This window comes from Pleurodeles waltl, chromosome 9, assembly GCF_031143425.1.
Source record: "Pleurodeles waltl isolate 20211129_DDA chromosome 9, aPleWal1.hap1.20221129, whole genome shotgun sequence".
Taxonomy (NCBI): Eukaryota; Metazoa; Chordata; class Amphibia; order Caudata; family Salamandridae; genus Pleurodeles; species Pleurodeles waltl.
Window position 1 is genome coordinate 386,224,297 of NC_090448.1, and position 22,417 is coordinate 386,246,713.

Consider the following 22,417-nt stretch of genomic DNA (forward strand, 5'->3'; position numbering starts at 1 on the left):
TTCAAAACTGTATGTAAAAATGGCACATCAATAGGTTCAAAACAAAGCATCATATTGTGCCTGTAATAACATGACAGACCCTATGAAGGTCACAATCTTCCTTGTTAACAAAATTAACAAACTGTGACATATTCGATAGATTTGGCGTTTGTATGGTGCATGCATACAGTGTTCATGCTTATTTCAACATAGATTACGCTCCCATGAACATACAAATCAACACACTTACAGGCACCCGTATACACATACTGTCAGACCTATATATACCTCTACCCTCAGACCAACAGACATACATGCACCCCTTCACACAATCCAACAGGCATGCAAGCACCCATGTCTAGAGGCCAGCACCAGATTCCACATGCAGTCCTACAAATCACATACGCAGTTAAGTCGCACACAGACCAGTACACAGAAGGAGGGTACAAGTAGGTGGACAGAGGGATGAACATACAGTTGGAGAAACAGATCGCTACTTAGGTGAAGCAGGGGAGATTCGGGCTCCATGTTCTCTTGATATATAACCATTCTGCAGAAGAAGCCATATTCGATGTTCAGAAAAGTTTGGAGCGGTCACACGTACTCAATCCTTAGTCTCTCTTTGGAAAAATCACTTCTGTGTTTGTTGGCACACTCCAGTTTCCATGACCATCCGTACTCTGCTTTCTTTCCAGTGACCGCCTGTTGCAACACTAGCTTCTTCCATACTCGAATGGGGTTCTTTCTACCAGTGCAGCATATGAAAACTACGGATACAACATTATTTTAAGCATGAGGCTTGCAGTTCTCTTTATTTCGGTCAATCACAACGCCTGGACTTATTTATCATAACTATAGAAAGACTTGGCATATGAATGAGGTGAGCAGCATTAATGGAGCTAAACCTGCAAAACCTGTGTCTTAAATGTCAGTCAAAACGCCCTCAATGACATCACCTATCTGCCCCTTGCACCCCATGGGTTCTTGCCTCCACTGCAATGAAGATAAGTGATTACTAAGGAGGTTTTTTTCTATATTTCTTAGAGGTCGTTTTCATGGAGTGAATCTAACTCCTGTCACTCATGGGTAACTTGCAGTCCTTAGCAGCACTACATCAGATCACAGAATGCACGTCAAAACATATACAAGGCATGAATTGGCATTAGTCTCATCCACGGTTCGCAAACAGAAAAGCTATGTAATGTATGTCCTGTGGAAACACCGAACTAATTGGGTGTTCCTCGTCTGTGTCAAAAGGGAGTTGTAAATCTTAGCTAATGTACAGTAGTAATAGCCCTTACACACTGCTACAGAAGTGTATAGGTTTGAGTCTGGGGTTATGGTTTCTACAGGCACTGAATCAGAAAGCACCCTTCCTTGTTGTGAGAAAAACAAAAATCTATATTTGTATTAATCCTAAATCATGTCTGTCTCCCATTCTCAACTTGTGGGCGTGGAAGGACCAGAAACTGCCTCTAAACCTGTTAAATAAGAGTATCTGTGTGTATGGTACCTTGGACTTGGGAAAGGTCAAACAAGGGCACATTCCCACCATTTCCAGTTGTGCTCACTTACAAAATCACCCCTTTTTCATCCATCAGCATATTCTGAACTGTCTTCTCGCACAATCCGCAAGTTGCTACATGGGGCACTCAAGCTTCCAGTCTACTCTCAGACACCTAGCTTGGTATCCTTCTCACACAAGATCACACTTGGGGAATCCAGACAAAGGCACTGATTCCAATACCACTGAATATGCTTGTTTTGCACTCTAGTGGAAATAGGTGGCACCCTTGATGCCGTGTTGATGGAGATACAGGTGCCACTGCAGACGCTAAGAACATTTACATGTTGGTGGTAGCCTTCTCTCCACCATTGAACCCAGCACTTATCAAATCCGATGTTTGAGAGAAGTCAGTGTTCCCAAAGTCTATAGACAACAAATACAGGAACCCAAAGGCATTTTCTTTTTTAGGTTTGGCCTCCACACACACTCTTGCGAAATCTTTTGTAGACAGAAAAAACAATTAAAAGGGGCTTAGAAACCAACCACTCCTTGCTTACCTGAACATATCATTGGCTTGTTCCAACATCACTCTAATTTTGCTTCTGATTGGCCAGCACATCGTCTGCACGTTGTCTACTTCACTTCCTGCTCTCTTCTTTGCCGTCCATGCCATTGTTTTGCCTCGGGACCAAGTATTCCTTCCGGTCACTTGCCTCTGGCCACTGGTCAGTGTCCTTCCTCTGGCTATGAAAGTGAAGCTACTTTTTTTCTTTTTGCATGCCGTCTTCTTTCTTCACTGCCATCTTCTTTCTTCACTGCCATCTTCTTTCTTCGCTGTCTTCTTTCTTCTTGACCGCTTGCCGTCGTCTTTCTTCGCTGCATGCAGTCTTCTTTCTTTGCTGTCTTCTTTCTATGCTGTCTTCTTTCTTCGCTGTGTGGTTAATGGGCAATCCTTCCTCTTTGTCCCTCAAGTCAGAGGCAAGCTTTGGTGACCAGGGACAAACGTTCTGCTGGGGGCGTTCCACGGGAAGGCGTGAGGCCTTTTTGTGGTGGCATACATAACAAAGGACGTGATTTTCTTTACAACCTGGGATAAAATGGATTCCAGCACACAGGTTTCATCTCATTATGCATTATACAGTAAGCCACCACGGCACCTGACTCTGCGGCTAGCATAATTAAACCTAATTTGCTTCTAATGGTGTCTTCATAACTCAAACACTCATGTAGGATTAGCATCAAACACCCAAGAGCTGTCACACACAGACAGAAGGCTGACCAACAGCAGAAGATAAATGTCTGTCATGAACAGTGAATGAGATGGATTGTTTTTAGGCGCTAGGTTTCTCCTCACATTTTGTTTTCATTTAGCTAGCTGCGCCCGAGGCAGTGTTTTTCCCCAACTAAGCACCCTGTAATAAATAAGTCTTCTACTTCTTCCCCTTTGTGTTGAATTTGAAAACATGTAACTATATTTGAAAGGAGTTGGTTGTCTCACCAGTTGAAGCATCCGGGTTCATGTGTGCCGACATCACAACATGTACCATTACGTCTTTTGCAGTGTGATCTTGTGTGGATTCATAGCTTATTGATTGTGACTGATATAGCTACCTATGTTGGAAATATTATTTAATCAGTGTGATCATTAACTTGAATAACCATAAGGTTGAGCTGCAGTGCAACATGCCGTAAAGTAAAAAACTAAAAAAATGCTATAACGCGGCCAGCATTGACCGCATCAGACTTTTTTGTAACTTTAAGCCATGTTGCACAGCAACTCAAATGGTATGCAACATGTAAAAGAAACATTGACAAATCCAATAGATTTCAGATAAGTGAAACCCATTGGCTTTGCTAATGATTGTTTGTTCTTTCTTTCTCAAAGCTTCCTAGCTCAGTCTTTTGTGGTGGTGGCAGCATCCCAAAAGGACAACGCTTGCCTATTCATATTGACATGGAAGCAAAATGATTGGATTTGAGTGGTCGTGCTGTCACTCAGACAAGCTAATGCCATCATGACAAGTTATTGTCTTAAGTTTGACAGTTACACCTCCCAGCTTTCAGACTATGCCAAGCAAAAATATAAGTTCATGCTGAGCTACATGTAGGCAGAGGCACTTACGTAGTTGGTTATGAAGCCTGAGGTCCAGGAGCAAATCATTGTCTTCCAGTTTAATGAGAATAACCCGTTGAGCTCCTCCAGTGATAGTCTCCTCAAGTAGTACAAAGTGGACACAGTCAAGTCCAAATACCTGAGAACTACCATCTAGTCCAAAGTGATCCTACAGCCTCTTCTATTTCATCTGCTTCTCAGTCGAAGAAGAGGCACTTCAGTGGAAAGATCAAGATTGCTTCTACGATTTCCAAATATTTCCTCATGGCTCTACCTCTTTCCTTGGCTACATCTCCAAAGGGAGACTTCCTTCCACAGTGGTGCAGAATTTGGAGAAGGGGATGTTTGCACAAAAGTGCCTGGGCCTCAGCTGTCTGATCTTACCTTCTTTTTCTTCTTTCTGTTCTCTTTGATGAAAAAGCTATTCACAGGTTTAGAATGAAAAAAGAGCTATACATAGGGGTTGGGCAAAGTTACCTCTTGATAACTGTATTACTCCTAGGTCCTAACCTGGTAATACCCTCCTACCAACCTCCCAACAATCAGTCATAGTCAGCTCTGAATTTTAACAAGGGAATTGAATTGAGCACCCATGTGAGTAATGATAGGAAGTGTGCACACCTTTGACATACTATGTGCATAATTCTGTGCTCAAACAAACTGTAACTAAATGTCTAGAGAAGCAGTTTCAGCTCCCCCCACTGTATATCATTGCATCCACAGATGGCTAATCGGAGAGCTACGAGGACTAGGAGCAACAGATTCAGACTACAGGTTGGTTTGCCCTTCTTCATTCCCTAATGATCCCATGAACGTGCATTAGAACCACTGCACCCCCACTACCCTCTGAAGGGTGGCCAGATGACCTTGCCCAAAATTGGCATTTGAAGTTTTGGGTACAATTTCTCCTCTCTATCCTAACACACAATTTGTTTTTAATAATTATGGAAATAATATACAAGTATGGGTCTGGAAAGGATGAGTGGGCCACATAAGCAAAACCTGTGTCTGCCTTCTCATGTAAAAAAAACTCGAGGAACTTGATTTTAGATTAAGCAATTCGCACGTCTGTGATCTCAGATGTATTAACAAATATTCCTGTCAGGTACCTAGAGGGTAGAATTCTAGGCATTTGCAACACTGTATCATGAATGCGTCTGCAACAGGTACTCTAACTTGGAGGAGAACATTAATGCAATAATTATTGAAAAATAGAGTAGAGCTACAAGTGACTCATAAGCCAGAGCCTCAAGTCTTCGGTTACAATTTGTAGGAGTTACCACTACTAAATAAACTTAGAACTTTAAAGTCCATCTTTAATTATTTAACCAAATCGTTTCTCACATCATGGAACAAAAGAAACAGGTTTCAGCTCACTTTTGTGTTGTGTATTTGCAATTCAAACAAAATATTCGAGACAAGTGACATGTTTTATGGCTATTTGTCAACTGCTGCATACTTAATATTCAACTTGTATACATATGTATGTTTTATGTTACTGAGCCTGTGTATCTCAAGCCTCCTATGATTGTATTCTTTTGGTGCTTATGGCATCTCTAAGTTGTGTGTTGATAACAGGCTGTAGTGGTTACAGGACATGTTTCCGGTAAATTATGTTTCCCACTTAGGGTTCAGGCTATAGCATATGTAGGAAGTGCCCCTTTTGGCATGGTTAAACCACCACACACTTTTTGCCTGATGTAGAGGCTAACTTGACTGAGTGTGTGCTGGGCCCCAGGATCAGCGTTCTTTCCCTAACCTTTACTGTTGTTTCCAAAATTGGCACATCCCTTGCACACAGCTAAGTCCCTTGTAAAAGGTACCAGTGGTACCAAGGGCTCTGTGGCCAGGGAGGGCATGTAGCATGTATTGTGCCACCCCAAGGGACTCCTCACCAAACACATGCACACTGCCATTGCAGATTGTGTGTGTTGGCGGGGAGAAAAAGGTAAAGTCAACATGGCATCCCTCTCAGGTTGCCATGCCAAAAACTACTGCCTGTGGCATAGGTGAGTCACCCCTCTAACAGGCCTTACAGCCCTAAGGCAGGGTGCAACTATATCACAGGTGAGGGCATAGCTGCCTCTACAGTGTCTAAGTTAATTCTTAGACATTGTAAGTGCATCGTGGCCATATTGAGTTCATGGGCTGGGAGTCATTATGAACTCCACAGCTCCATGATGGTTTCACAGAGGACTGGTAAGTTTGGTATCAAACTTCTCAGTACAATAAACCTACACTGATACATGTGTTGGATTTATTGTAAAATGCACACAGAGGGCATCTTAGAGATGCCCCCTGTATTTTACCCAACCTTCTAGTGTAGGGCTGACCGGTCTGTGTCCACCTGCCACTAACAGATAAGTTTCTGACCCCATGGGGTGAGAGCCTTTGTGCTCTCTGGGCTCAGGAATAAAGCCTGCTCTGGGTGGCGGCGCTTCACACCTCCCCCTGCAGGAACTGCAACACTTAGCGGAGAGCCTCCAAAGCTCAGGCCTCCTGTTACCCTGCCCCAGGACACTCCAACTAGTGGAGATGCCCGCTCCGGACCAAGCCCTACTTTTGGCGGCAGGTCCAGCAGGAAAATTAGGAAAAACAAGGAGTAGTGACCACTTCAGATGGGACCACCCTAGGGTGCCTAGAGCTGAAGTGACCACCGTCTTGCAGAAACCTCCAGCTTGCTTTGGGGGAGAGTAACCAGTAGGGATAGGATAGGAATGTGCCCCCCTCTCCAAAGGAAGTGGGCACAGGAAGGGTGTAGCCACCCTCAGGAACAGTAGCCATCGGCTACTGCCCTCTGACCCCTGTAACACCCTTAAATCTAGTATTTAGGGGCACCCCTGAACCTTGCTCTTCTAATTCCTGGCGACCTCAAGAAGAAGAAGAAGGACTGAGGAGCCGACCCCAGCAGTTAAGACTCCAGATGACAACTGATTTGGCCCTAGCCCTACAGGCGTGTCTGCAGCATCAAGACTCTTGCTACAAAAGGTGACGCATCCTGCAGGACCAGCGACCTCTGCAAAGCCAGAGAGGACTTCCCACCCACCAGAGGACCAAGAACTCTTGAGGACAGCAACCCTGTCCCCAAAGAAACATCCAAGAAGGACTCCAGACCTTCCCCAGATCCACGAGCCCTGCCCACTTTGCTCCAGACACCGATGGCCCATGTCCAGGTGGCTCACCTGTTGAGAGAAGGTCCCCAGGTGATTCCAACCTTGGGTCTAACCTGGGTTAACACCTCCTGGCCAACACAATAATGCCTGCAGCCTAAATACGGAGGACCCCCCTGACTGCGACCGGATCTGATGAAGATTTCTAACACCTAAAGGTACCCCTGCACCTGCTTGTGCCATGGTCTTGGGAAATCCGACCAACGATCCAGGAACGTCCGGTGTGCACCTCTCCTACTTGTCCACCCTTTGGTTTTCCACAACCGACTCCCTGGACCAAGCCTACAGCATCTTTGTGACCCCATGGGGTTCCCACATTGAAAAGCATTGGGCGCCCAATGCTGTGTTTGCACCCTGCACCCTGTCGCCCCTGTGCCCATGAGGGTGTGTGTTTAGTACTGACCTGTGGCTCTCCGGTGCTCATCTAAACCAGGGGTGTGGAATTTAATAAAATGTCTGCGTGTCATTGGGACAGGTTGCTTCATTAATCTAATTGTCCTGTAAAAATTCTACTTGTCCCTTTGGTGCCATGTAGTGTGACAACAGATTATGGCAGCAATCTCATTACAGAAGAGCTTTGGTAATAGCCTCTCTGAATATGGCAGGGCTAATACTATAGTAGGGCTTAAATACTAACAATTTCCTTGTTATTGCACCTATTCACAGATCTACATACTGAGCCTGGAGGTAGCGGTAAGCAATAATTTAAGAGTTGGAATGCACTTTTGAGTCTGTGCAAACCTACTCACTTGCATGTTTTAAGGGGTTTCACCAGCTCTTCTCTAATCTTTTCCTACACTGAGAAAGGTTGGAAATTTACTCCTGACAAGAGCAGAAGTAAAACGTCTTCCAAGGTTGGGGTAAAAGTGGTTGGAGGGAAGGTGAACTTGTAAATGCTCAACAAATTTTTGCATGAGCAAACTACACATGCATATTTGTTCATGTTAAAATACAGTTCACAAATATTTCAAGGAGTACGATTTCGTGGTCTACTTCTGTAAATTGTTTTGATATTTATGAAATACGTAAATGTGCACTAATGCAAAGATGTATACCATGGGTGCGCTTTTGTGACTTTTAAAAATTGGGTCCCTAATTAAGTATGGCTTTACCAAAGACCTTTTATTTTTATTAAAACTCTATTTCTCTCTCTATTCATTTATCAGCTGACATCAGTGTGAGGGACAGCATTCTACTCTTTCACAAAGAGCATATTGGCACACAAAGTAGTTTTGTTCAGTGCCAGGAACTACTGTGGCAATGTGTGCTTTTTGAGACCGAAAAATATCTTTGCTTTTTCCCAGTGTTTGTTGAAAATGTGAGGGCCCAGCAACTCCCACAACAAAAAAGTTTTTACAGAAGCCATGTCAAAACAAGATACACATTGACAAAAACAAAATTACTGACTACCAATGTCAAACCTATTGGCTTTGCCAATGCTTGTTTATTTTCGTGTTTCCCATAATCTTGCTGAATGTGGTTACACTGCTTTTCCATTATGAATTTTTCTTAACGTAAATACTAGCATGCACCAACACAATAGACTAAATGATGTTTCAAAAAAATGGTTCTTAAAATTTCACAATAGTTTAACAAAACATTTTTTTCCTTGGTTGCAATTTTTGTGAACGTTATATTTTGAAAGCAAAGAATTATCCAATCTTGCTTTCAAGCTTCTGCAAATTTGCATCTAATCAGATAGCATTCTGGGAGTATTATGCATATGCTCATATTGTTAAGCTCTGCAAACATGTGTACACATGTCTTACTGTAACCACTGTCAGTAGTGCAGTCCAAGCTTACAACATTTATTTAGAGCACTCACCCTAATAATAAAGTATTTGAATTAATGAATCATAAACACAAGTTTGACCAGCATTAATGTATAGACTCAAGCATTACCCAAACTGCAGACAACATTCCCTTCCATGATCTGTAATGTGGTACTGTAAACTGGCAGTGAAAGAGTCTGTGCTACAGGAGGTTGGGCATACTTGTCCCAAGGAAAAAATAATCATGACAAATTGTTGTCCAAACAATATGTCCTGGACATAAGGCTATAGGAATTCCACACTCCTGTCTAAACCCCCAGGTCTGTGCCCTGATGTCGCGGGTACTTACCTACAACCTGTTTCTTTCGAAGTGTCACCAGTCTCCATAGGATTCCAATAAAAACTCGACACCGACTTTGACCTCTGCACCCGGCCGGCCCTGTGTTGCTGGTGATACACTCCTGAGGTTAACTTGAACTTTGACCTGTGGACATCCTAACTCCAGAAGACTGAGGCTGTAAGTCGAGTACTTACCTGTAAACTGTGCTAACATTTTCCTCCAATACGACTGCATTGGTTCCTATTAGAAATGGCACTGTCTACTTTTGAAATTGTAAAGCGTTACTTACTTGTAAACTGTTTTATCTGCAGAACCTAAACAAAGTACATTTGATATACATTGATACAAACTTACAACTGTACTTACCTGCAACAAAGATCCTTTTGGTTCTAGAAATAAAGTAACAAAGTATATTTTTACTATATAAAAACATTGGCCTGGAGTTAGTCATTAAGTGTGTGCCTCATTTCTTGACTGTGTGTGTACAACAAATGCTTTGCACTACCCTCTGAAAAGCCTAACTGCTCGACCACACTATCACAAAAGAGAGCATTAGTATTATCTACGTTAGTCTCTGTTAAGCCTCTGGGGATCCACTGGACTCTGTGCACACTATACCTTATTTTGGTATAGTTCATACAGAGCCAGCTTCCTGCAGGATATTATTGCAATTTACACTGAATGCCCCTTGATTACATTTAGTTGGCCCTAGAAATCAAATGTTGCTAATTGGGCCTTGGCTTTCTCTCCAAAATAGAGTGGCCAAGCAGTCCAGGCTTATTTTTTTAGATGAAGAGGGTTTGGAATGCACGTGCATTACTGCACAAAGTAATAGTACTCTTTGAAGGAAGTTGCCAAGTGTCTTCTTTTACATCTGCACTAGGCAGAACATAAAAAGTGGAGGTAAATAAAAATGTGAAGTTCTTAGCTCCTCCAGGAGTTTGAGATACTGCCCGATGCTTATGTCTAGCTCTTTTGTTTCTAGGTGGTATACTTAAACTTATAGGCAGATTTGGAGGGGTAGTGATGAACTGCCTGGAAGTATAGGCAGATCGAATTGGGTCTTTTTGTTTTACTATAGATTTCAGTACCATGATAAAGTAACTGGAGTAAATGTTTCAAACATGTTTATAGTCTGTCATGCTATTTATTATCTACCCTTTGTCAATGTTTTGCTGAAGATCGGCGTTTAGTGAAGTCCTCTCTGAGTCTGCTCTAAAACTGTAGTTCCCACACCGAATCTCAATAATGAGTCGGACAAAAAATTAATCTGTAGAACCCAACCTGGTAGGAAGGATGCTTCTAACGCAAAAATATGAAAATGCCCAAGTCTCAGGTCATTGAGGTGTCCGGTATATTTGGCTGTAGGGATCCAGTACTCACAATGAAGTAGGGGGTTACTGGAGTAAGTTCAGGGGACCAAACAATACTCCTAACTTGTCCCACAAAAGTTGAGAGGGCTAAAGCGCTTGGAGGGAAAAGCATGGCACTGAGTGGTTGGCACCCAGTGCTGTACAACTCTTTGCTGGCACTTGTCTAAGGAGTCACTGGTTGTGTTTATGATTTTCTGGTGACTGGGGCACCAACATATCTGGGGGAACACTCCAGACAGTTCAGTGCAATTTGAGAAGAAAGGGGGTACCTGATTTACATGTATGATGTGCCCAAACCTACAACCATGATTAGTCGTTATACAATAATAGGTTAAGTGGTTCAGTACTACCAGTACTAACACACCACAGCTGTCTGGGAGAAAGAGGAAAGTTCCTCTCAGGCAAACAATGTGGGGCCATATGCCTCCCAGTTAATCGAATAGGATTTCTGTGACCACTTTCATGCCACATATCCTATCTAACAAGTGTTATAGACTCATGTGCTAACTGCCTCCCTGGTGGACAGGCTTACAGATTGGCAGGTTGAGGAGGCAGTGCAACTCACTAGCCGACACAGCCCTTTGGTGTCTTCACCAGATCTCTGAAGAAGGTTTCTCATTGAGTCATCCCCTATGTAGGTCTCAGCCATCAGGGCCTTGTGCTTGCAATCAAGGTTAGGGTAGCTGATCTGCTCACTGGCTGTCCAGCTACTCGTCCAGAAAAATACAGCAGTAAGGCCATCGCCACTTGTCCTAGCATCTTCCCAGTGAGGGTTGGAAAGAGGGACCATAGCAATACTCATTCCTGAAATATTGTTATCATCTCAACTAATGCTGAAAAACTTCACGGTGACGTCAGGTAAAATACAAAGATTTGGCAACAAGGGTCAAGTACTTATCTAAAGCTGATGTGTGCTGGCAGTAGTCGGAGTGTGTGACACCTTTACATGTCACAACCATAGCCAATCAAAGCAAATTCAGGGGCATTTTCCTAGATTTCTTACAGTGAATATACTAAGCACAATAAATATTTGAGGTATGTGTATGGGGATGTCACAGATCATACATCTCAAATAGGCATAAGCTTTTGTTAAGTAGATCAAGAAGCTGAGATGCATTGACAGCAAATCCAGGTAATACCCGGTGGCTAATCAGGGGCAGGGGTAAACACCGCTGGCAACATGCACTGTTCGGAGGAGTTAAAAAGTCAAGACTGCAGTAACGCTCATGTGAAGAATCACCATCTTGTGTAACATGCATACCACATGAAATAAAGTCACATAACATGCACGCAAGGTGTAGTGAAGGACCCTGATTAAGGCATATTTTTCTACAAGGGTTGCCAGACACTTACAGCTAAACAACCTGTGCCCATGTATACTCCATTTTACTCCTACCGCCAACCGCCTTTCTCACAATTGTCTCTGTAACGGGTTTGTATCTCCTTCCACTATAGCTGAAGACTTCACCTTGTCCCCACAGTTCAGCATAACTTTTTATCTCTGTTTTCTCTGAAGCAATTGCTTTTTTTGTTCTGAGCTTTGGTGAAATAAGAGATACACTGTTAACAACACTGAGGCAGTTCCTTAAACCTAAATGGGAAGCCCTTCATGCAGTTTAAGAAAGTAGAGTAATACTTGACAATCTTCAAACTTTGTACCTGTTACAGCCTGTTTGAGGTCTCGCTCATGCTGTGGACCATACATTATAGTTCATAATTATTTCGATAATTTTCTGTCTAAAGGTTGTGAGCTTCATACATCTTGGAGCAATCACCTTGCCTATGCACGTGGCAGCATTTACCTTCACTCAGTTTCTTTGTTGGCCTCAGCTATGTTAGTGAGCCTCAAAAATGAAAAATACTAAATCATATATGATTGATCCGGCACACACTTTTGACCATAAACATTGCATGCATACTACTTCATGGTTTAAAGAGGATTTCCATGTATGTGTATATATATATATATATATATAAATATATATATTCACTGAAAAAAACAAAATTACAGGGACGTTATAGTTAGGTTCTAAATTTCCTCGCACAAAACCATAGAAATTCAGCAGCAGCAGTTACAGTTATGGTTAACTCAATTAATTATAACTTGCGCCCTACGGTAACTATTGAAAATACCTTGAAAATAGTATCTTATACCTTCAGTGGTTCCCAAACTGGGAGCCGCGGCTCTCTGGTGCACCATCAAAACTAGCCAGGGGCGCCGCACACAGTTTGGGAACCACTGAGCTATTCCCGGATCGGACACAATAAAACTACAGCCAGTGGCGCCCCTGGTTAGTTTTGATGGTGCACCAGGGAGCCTTAGGCCAGAAATGATACTATGAGGAGGTATATGAAAACACAAATAAGACATTCAGTACAAAAACTGTGCACTTCTATAGATGAAAGCCTATTGATAGCTACAACATTTAGACAATAGGATGTAGAGAAAAAGAGAGAAAATAGTTTTGGTATGTAAAAAAAGCTATTTCCAGACAAATCCGCAACAGAAATATTTGCTTATCAATAAGATTATAATCACACTGTTCTCCCCATAGATATCAAAATGTTGGACTGGTTGGTTCAATATGAAAACTATTTTCATCTTGCTTTTGTCGATGAACTGCCATTTTTGTAGTGGGCTGTATATAGGTAGCCTCACAATTTGGACAAAAGGGAGTAGAGATAAAGAAAGAGGATGGGAGAGAAAGGTGGATATGCAAGACGAATGATGGAAGTGGTGAGGAAGGGAGACAGTGCTTTTGTAAGTGTCAGAGAGCACGACAGACAAAAAAAAGGGAGAGAGAGAAGTGTGCAGTGGATATGTGAGGAAAATCGTGGTAAGGGTAATAAAGAGGGGTCATTGTCTGAACCTTTGAAATTAGATAGTTGTAAGAAGTGATAGTGACAAAACTGTTTAAGAAAGATTGTAGAAGAAAGTATTTAGAGATGGCAGCTGCAATAGGATTACAGGAAGCATGGTCTCCAAAGGACTGAGAGTAGAAAAACAAGAATTGGCAAAGCCAATAGGTTTCACCTTTGTTTTTTCTTGTGCATTCTGTCTTACTAACTGGATAATAAATAGTGGGAAAAGGTTATAATAATGTCTGTTTTAAATTTGATAAACTATTAAAAGCTGTTTATGCTGTGATGTATGTTGAATTAATATCCCAAGGTTCCAAACTAGTAATTTGTACCTTATTTAATAAGGCATCATATTAGAGTACAGTAATGTGTAGTTAGTAAAGTGCCACTGCACCATTCAAATCATGCTCCTTTTAACTGCAAAGTAACCACAATTGTGACTGCCTGCTTAGTAGTAAAATATAGCAATATTTGGTGTTTAGAGGAGCTATGACACCTTGTGGCCCTGGTGCCACTGCACCTGCTGCACAATTGAAATCATGACCCTAGTGCCTGCAAGATAACTGCATTTGTGACTGCCTGTTTAGTAGTAAAATATTGCAATATTTGGTGTTTAGAGGAGTTATGACGTTTGTCTCGGTGGGGCTTGTAGAGCTTTTGGCCCTGGTGCTACTACACCTGCTGCACCATTCAAATCGTGACCCCAGTGCCTGCAAGATAACTGCACTTGTGACTGCCTGTTTAGTAGTAAAATATTGCATGTTTGTTGTTTAGAGGAGTTCTAACTACTTTTGGCCCTGGTGCCAGTGCACCTGCTGCACCAAATCACAACCCTAGTGCCTGCAAGATAACTGCACTTGTGACTGCCTGTTAATAAGTCACTGAGAGAATAACAATTCAAAATAAAATGTCGCCCAATTATACAAATGACTTTTCTTTAAAAATGAGCGAGTGGTAATTTAAGAAACAAACACACAAATAATTTTACAACTGTTATTTATCAGAAATGTAATTATTAGTTAATGAAAAACATAACTTAATGAGCCCATTCACTTGCTTTAAACCTGCACTCAATACTTCATTGCAAGATGGGCAACATCTTTGCACATATTTCAATGGGAATTGACTTGCGTTCAGTTCATCTTTTTGCATACAAACATTAACAAGTAACCAATGAACAAAAACCGGAAGGTGTACTTCAGGCACACTCCACCCAACGGCAAAAGCAGAACAGAAGAGCAGGAAGTGACCTGCTAACCAGTAAAGCAAGTAAAGTCAAGAGACGTTGGAGCGACATTTGAATGAACAAACTGGAAGTTCAGGTAGGTAAGGGGCAAAGTAGGGGTGCGTTCTGAGTCCCCCTAAGGATTTTTTTTAGTAACATAAGACTTGCGAAGCGCTGTGCAGGTGAAACCTAAAAATAGTTCCATAAAGTAACAGGACTGTGATGGTAAATAACTACATATCTTTTATTTTTATGGATCTTTTCGTTGTCTTTTTAGAAAGCCTTTTGTGTTTCTGTAACACCAAATATCTTATGTGAAGAGTGATTTGTGTAACCTCTCCATCATTGTCTTGTGACAATATATATATACATATTTCAGAATTCTGCACCTTTGAATTCCTGTTCAGGTCTGACATTCCCTTCTGTGTTATTACTCAGTGGCCTCTCGAGGTCAGGATTTGTGTCCCGAGTAAACAAATTATTGAATAAAGCATCAAAGAATGTGATGTTATAATAGACACTTTCAATAGCACCCTCATAAGGTTAGTCCAAGTGTAATAAGACCTACCCGATTGCCTTAGTTTTTATTTCCCTTTGCATAATTTTGCATGGTTTACTGAACAGGTGTGCACCACTCTACTGCAAAATGACATCTTTCCAGAGGAAATCACAATAGCATGTGGTAATGAATACATTTCATTGATTTAACCTTGTGCGTGTTCTGTTTAGATGTTACAGTTGATCTTCCTGTGTATGGCGAAGTGACGGTCGACATTGGGTATGGAGGAGCTTTTTATGCTTTCATCAGTAGCGAGAAATTTGGACTGGATATTTGTTCCTCAAAGACCAGGGATCTTGTTGATGCTGCAACTGCAGTGACTGAAGCAGTAAAAGCCCAGGTACGACTACCTCCTTTAACAATCATGTCCAGTAACTACTGCATAATTACACTATAGAAATTAGAGCTTTCATAAAACGTGAAACAGTTGTAAAGATTTGCGAAAAGTGCCCTAGTACATCGCTCCTTGCAGCTCACTGGCTTCAAATAAATAAAGGTTAAGAGTGATCAAAAAGCAATATTAACACCCTGTTCGGAATGTTGAGATTGTCTCAGCCAAGCAGAATGCTTGAGATGCTTGCCTTAACTACTGCTGTTTGCCTGCATTCCAGCTTCAGTGATAGTGATAGTGATAGTGAGCTTGCACAAAAGAGACAGGGACAGTTCTCCTATTGGTCAGCCTGTGTTGGTTGAAATTGGGTAGCAAAAGCCTATTAACCCGCAAGTTGTACAGATGTAACTTGTGGGCTAGGCAATTAACAGTAGTTAAGGCATTCTAGAGTTGGTGTTAACCTCTTAACAGTGAGTATTAAATGTCAATTACCTGCTTGTCTCCTTTTTCCCTCCAAGGCATTTATACGATATTAGAACACTGAAATGTTGCAAGCTCCATTGACGACAGTGGAGTAGCTCAGGGCCAATAAAGCGAGGCTCCAACATCCAAAGTTTTTCTTTCATTTTCTCCCTGTTTAATGTAGAAGACTCTACCCTCAGTGGGTGGAATGTTAGAATTGCCTTTCTCCCTCGGGCTATACCAGCTGGTAAAAACCCTCATGTCCCTGATAGGCCCTTACCAGTATAGCCTTCAAAAGCATTCTGTGTGAAACAAGCATGTGTTTTATAGCAGAGCATAGCATCATAGTCTACTAAAGCAGTTATGGTCACTGTATGAGCACTGACCACAGTACAGAAATGTCCTTCCCCACAAAAAGACTCGGAGGTACAGTGGAATGACATGGTATTTATCAGCAGTTAAGACAGAAGAAATCTGCAATGCAGTTGTGAACTGAAAGAACAGTCCAGTTAATTTTTTGACCATACCTCATCCAACACCCTGGAGAGACAAAATCCACAAGTGAGAGCTCTTGAATACTTTAGTGTGTCTGAGGTTGCAGTAAATATGATTATAGAACAGAAAAGTGCATTTCCAAGTTAAGATCAAATCTGCCATACATGACACATTGGGAGGGGGGTGGGGGAGCTGAATCTTTATTCTTCACTGGACTCTAGAAAGTGGAGGCATGGGCTCACAGGCATTGGTAAAACTAATGGTATTGCACCGACTGTGCCAAATAACAGTCTTTTGGCCTTATGGAGTTTGTCTGAATTGGTTGCTTTCCTTCAGTGAAGACCCAGCATATAGAATTAAACATGAGAGAGACTGAGAGGGTCACTGTTACCACTTTAGTCACTCACTGGCATTCTCCATTGAGACCACAAAGGGACAGAAGCCCTCCACTACAACTACTGTGGATCCTTCACTCAGGACAGGATTTAATTCTGTTTAGAAACTAAATAAAGAAGCACTAAATGGGAGCCAGTGAGTGGAAGAGGCATTGGAGGGACTGTTGAAAGGTTATTGAGCTGAACAGAAAATCAAGCCTAGCGCGGTCTAATGCAGTGCCGAGATGACATCCCCTGCCTGACACCATTCTCCATAAAATACAGACATTTCTTTTGAAATTAGTGAAACCAGAAGTGACTTTGAGCAAATCTACTTCTAAGCTGTGTGACTAGCCATATTGTTAATGGAGAAGAAACGCCCTAGATGTGAATGTACTTTACATGTTTCCCAGTCCTTGATCTCCTATCCTCTCAAGAAGAGCTCTCTAGTCCCTCATTAATTATATGGTCAAGGTACATGTGCTAGTCCTAGAAAGATGACTATCCCAGGAGACGAGACACAATTTAAAGGTTTCACATCTGAATTGTATTAAATATATCTGCTCGGGTTCCAGAAGCTAAATTTGGTTTATGGGAGAAACACAGATTTCCAGGGGAGTTTTAGCATCAACTGTAAAAGGCTAGGAGAACATGATGCACCTTTCAAAATAGGGAGGAAGGGGCAGGTTAGAAAGGCAGTTTAGAACTGCCTGTCATTTGCTGTCTCCCTGTACTGGTAAATAAGCAGTATTTCTACATCTGGATAGATCTGAAGTTATTTGAAGATGTATAAATAGGAGCTAGGCTTAGGCCTCATCCTTTCATCCCGCCTACGGTGAACTATATTTGTTTACCTTTGCCCTGCTTCTGCTGCTTGCGGAGTTTGAGCGGGGATGGTGAGAGGATCATAGTGTGCCTCAAGGTTAGGAGTGGAAAAGCCAGGGGCTGTGTAGTTGTCCAAATTAATAATCTGAGGGAGCACCATTGTTTCTTTACATTTCGTGTTTGACTTTAACTTCTTAAGTCACACCAGCTGTTGTCTCTGGAGTTTTCTGTTGTAGGCCAAACGCTTTGACATCTGTTCTGTAACCTACATGCTGCTACCCTACCCCTTGAGCTTTGGACCACAAAGAAATATCTGTGGAATATGCATCCCTTTCCTGTTGGGCCCACAAACTCTGCCCATCCACAATACTTATGCTTTCGTGTACCAGTGTGTTGTGTTGTGTCTGACCAGAGGCAACACGCTGAGTACATACAAGATTTCGTACATGACAGCCAATACCTGTTTCGAGGCAAATGCCTTTTCTCAAGGCATACATTTATTAAAGGCATGCAATATGAATCTTGGTGTTCAAAAGGAACTACTTATCTGTTTGATCCTTTTCACCCACAACCAATAATATCCCAATCACACAATTGTTTGGGACTTTCTTCCCAAATTTGTTAATAAAACGTTGCTTGTGAATCTGTAATTTTTAAATCCTCCCCCACACTAAAGGTATTAGGAATGCAGGCGTTTTTTCTTTTATCTTGGTTAAATTACTTGGTGCGTCTTCAACTAATTAAACCAAGATAAAAGAAAACGCTTTGTTGTATCCTTGAAGGGCTCAGTTAGAAGAACTGCACGGTCAGTGATCTGACACTAGGAGCAACATTGATAACCAGTGTGCTTCCTGTTTGGATGGGCACCACTGAGGTTCTGTTATACTTTCCCTTGGTCACTGTGGATATTTGAGAGTGAAAGAACATGTCCTGAAACCCACTCTTAAATTAGTTGGATTTTGCGTCTGAGATGGGCAGTAATGACAGGAAGATACCCTCTCGATGGGTCTCTGGCTTCCAAAGGATCAGAATGGATTTGGCCTAGCTTCATTCCAGAGAGATAATCCCTAATTTCAAGTGATATGGTCTTGTTGCCAATGGGCAAAATATTAATTACACCCCGGATAGGAACATGTTGGAAGACAACATCAAGACTGCAATTGTGAATGGAGAAGTTTTGAAAAGCAAAACGATACTACCTCAGTAGTAAGCTAACCAATCAGGGTTGGTTCCAGGGCCTGAAACCTACAATGCATGGGTGTCTGCAGCTGTGTATATCCAGGCACAAGTTGCATGTCTGCCAAGAGATCCCTCCAGAAAGGAAAGCTAGAATAGGAGTAGGCCGAAATGGAATCTAAGGGCATACACTGAATATGCACCATTCCAGATGCACATTATTCCTACTCCAGTCAGAGATGAGGACAAGTTCCCAGAGGCAGGCTTTATATTGAAGTCTTGGCCCCTATCGGAGGTACATGAGTTGTTAGTTGCTGGGGAACCATCTAGGGAGGAAATTGTGCAAGACAATGATGGAATGTCCTGTGCTGGTGTGCCTCTGGAAGGTAGTTCAGTAAGTATGGCTGGGGAAAATGAAAGAGGCTGGTAGTCTCTCAATACCACATTTGTTTACTGTTGCAGCTAGCCCACATAGTACCTTTGGTGTGACATCTGGGCATCAAGAAAACTAAAGATCCGCTGTCAACTCTGAACTACTGGCCAAGTATGGGTCATGACTTGGAAAGTTTCTGTTGAACTATCCTGGCTTTTCAAGGTCCACAAACCATACCTGGGGCCTGATTTAGAGTTTGGCGGATGGGATACTCTGTCACAAGAGTGACGGGTATCCCATCCGCTGTATTACGATTCTCACACGGTATAATGGGATTGTAATACGCCGGATAGTAACCATATCCCCCAAACTCTTAATCAGGCCTTAATTCATAATTGGCACCTTTGCTGATGGTTACTGTACCATATGAGCAAGCAGGAATCAACTTTGTTGGTTCCTTTGATATGCCTCCTCCACCGGCAACAAGCACATACTTGTAGTGGCTCATGCAACCAGGTATCCAGAGACAGTGCATTTGAGGAGCACTGCTTATTTTGTCAGACGGAGTGAGAGTGGCCTATCACTTTCTCCTACAACTCACCTCCTCAGATAAAAAGTCTATTTGAGTAATTCAACAAGACCCAGAAGAGTATGATGGGAACTCTATTTAAGCATCTCACAAGGAAGTGGTATCTCCTCTTGCTGTGCCTTCGATTTGCTTATAGAGAAATACTACAAAATGTTGTGGGATTTAGCTCTGTGAAGCTGCTCTTTTGGCATCCAGTCCGAGGACACTGACATTGATCAGAGAGGGCTTGCAGAGAAACCCCTTTAACGGTTATCTACAATGTAGTGGGTTATGCTTTGGATCTCCAGAGACTAATGGCAAAAAGTAAATGAAAGCCTTCAGGTCTAGCAAGAATTGATAAGGTAGTGTGGCGAGAAAGCTCTGCTGACTTTCTAACAGGAGGGTAAGGACTTTAGATCCTGAAGCCGATTTGCCCTCAAGCTCTGGAGGACAAATTTCAGGGCATTTAAACAGTTGTGAGGAAGCTTTCTGATATTATCTATTTGGTAATACAAATACCACATGGAAACCCCAATGGGTGTTCAGTGTGAGTCTGGTGAAACCATGCGTCTGCGAGGTTACAGATTTTCCATCCTCACAGTGGCAAAATAAGTCGGAGGACAGTGAGCCCCTCCCTTACTTGCTTCATCGGAATGAGAAGGGTGACTAAGTAGAGGGAGTCATGCTTGCCTCTAACCCAACACCAGGGTGCAAGGAAGTGTTGTGCTACTTTGTTCACCTCCTTTCACTCACCCTAGAATGAACGCCAATTGGTGTCCGTGACTTATCTTGCTGGGATAGCCTGTCTATACAGAGCCAAACGTAATTGGTCCAGGACTGCATCAAGACCAAGGTGGCCAGGATGATGGACCATGGTGTGGCTGTGTGCTTCCACATTCCATGGGAGAGTCCAGTTGTATTGGTACCCATAAATGCCTCAACTGACCTGCATTTCTGTATGGGCTAGCCAAGCTTTCCCAATACCGTAAGCTAGGTAAGAGTCTTCCTAGCCCTCAGAGGATAGTAGTGTAACTTTGTGTCCAATTATGAGGAAATAGTTGTATCCCTGAAAGCCCGGACCTCCAGAAAGCAAACCTGAAAGGTTACCTGGACGATGGAGTGTCAGATGCTTTTTTATTATTTTTTTAAAGCTGCACTGTGCAATTTGCCACTGCTTATGGTTTTTGACTGTGGCCATCTCCTCAATGTACAGATAGATACTTCTGATAAGGGTGATAGAGGAGTTCTTGTCTAGTTCAGTAGGAAGGAGGAGGACCATCCATCTGCCTTTATCATCCACAGATGTATTCCTCACCGTTTGAAACTGGGGGTGCTTTAAAAGAAGAATACTTTGCAGTTGGTGGCTACTTTCAAGATATACTAGTATGGGGCAAATTTGTCCATTGTCTCCAGGGTGTTGGCAGGAGCCAATGAAGTAGGTCGCAATCTCCAGAGTTCTTGCCCGGCTATTCCGTTTCCTCCAAATATCCTTACACCCATGTTACCTGAAGTATGAGTGGCTAATGGCATCACCAGGCCATTGACTTTACGGGGCATACAGCCATTTAGAGTACCTGATCTGCTTCAGTACAGGACTGCTGGAAGCAATCTTGTGAACGCTGGGTGTTAGCGGTCAATACCAGATTAAATCATAATCCACTAGTTCTCACCCTTAAAGCTTCTGAATACAGAGGTCAATAACTGACTAGCCTGCCACCAAAGTAGAGGAGGGGATTTTGACATCTCTTCAATATATTCCCCTCTCTTCCTTCCTCCCTCCCTCTGGCGCAGAAAACAGCAACCTGTAATGCGTGAACACTGTGAGGTGTATTACACATTGAAGCAACCCCAGGCCAGGAGGTGCAACTTGGGCATCAGCTTTGAGTAGTAGGTGTGAAGCAGGTTCAGAAGACTCACATCAATAATACAGAAAACCCACTCTAACAAGTGCCAAACCCATAGGTCATCTGCAATCATTGATAAATGAAAGGCTGCCAAAGATTGTACAGATGGCGGAGACACTAACTCATTGAGTCAATCGTGCATTGTTGACACCGCCAGCTAACCTTACTAAATCCAGCATGGTACACAACCCATACAGCAGGAAATGCTCGTCAAGATGAGGGAATCAATTAGGACCACCGGAGAGGCACTGGTCGCATAAAATGACATGGTAGAAATGGACATAACAATATCAAGAGAAGGCCAAAGTAAGCTCTTGGACTGCATTAACAAGTAAAATACATATTGGCAGAGTTACTAGCAAACACCAACATCCTACAAAACAGGTCCTGGATAAACCCACTTAAAAGGTGATAATCCTGGAATGCAGAGCTTGAGAGTCTGAAGGGAGGTCCTGGTACAGAAACACTTGAGTGGTGGGTCTCCAGGAGGGAGTGGAGGGTATGGACATAGGCACTTACGTAGAACAAAGTTGACTGAAGTGGCACCCCACTATGTACTGGAGAACATTCATCAGATCCCAGGGTGATGTATGTCACTGGGCTCCCCTCCAAGACTGGTGGTCGCCTGCCTACTCCCCTACTGGGCCAGAGATGTCATACTTCAGATGGCCCTTAAACTCGGACAAATAAGAGTGATTTTTACTAGAACACTCTGCAGTAGCACAATGCAAGCTGTCATTGTTCCTGGACACTTTGGATTCTTCTATATTTTACTGTTCTCCACATAGCTGAAAGTCATAACCGGCTAACAAGGCCAGTTCTTCACACGCTCCAGGAGGTGCAGGACTGGCTTGATTTAAACACTGCAGGCACAGAGAGAGAAATGAATTTTACCCACCACTTCCAAAACGTCAGAGACAAAGTAGACCTTCTGACACAATGTGAAAAAAACCAGTGCAGAGGCAGACAGCAGTGGTGGAGGCAATGAGCAGCCTCCAGGTGTGGTGTT

The 22,417-nt window shown here is 42.6% G+C and overlaps 1 protein-coding gene across 3 annotated transcripts in view; it reads left to right on the top strand.

The window, feature by feature from the left end:
- L3HYPDH (trans-L-3-hydroxyproline dehydratase) overlaps positions 1-22,417 on the top strand; it is a 79,752-nt gene that overhangs the window by 15,000 nt on the left and 42,335 nt on the right. For all 3 annotated transcript variants that reach the window (XM_069207021.1, XM_069207022.1, XM_069207019.1), the window contains exon 2: positions 15,071-15,240. In XM_069207021.1, the coding sequence (XP_069063122.1) occupies positions 15,071-15,240 (170 nt within the window). The remainder of the gene's footprint in view (positions 1-15,070; positions 15,241-22,417) is intronic.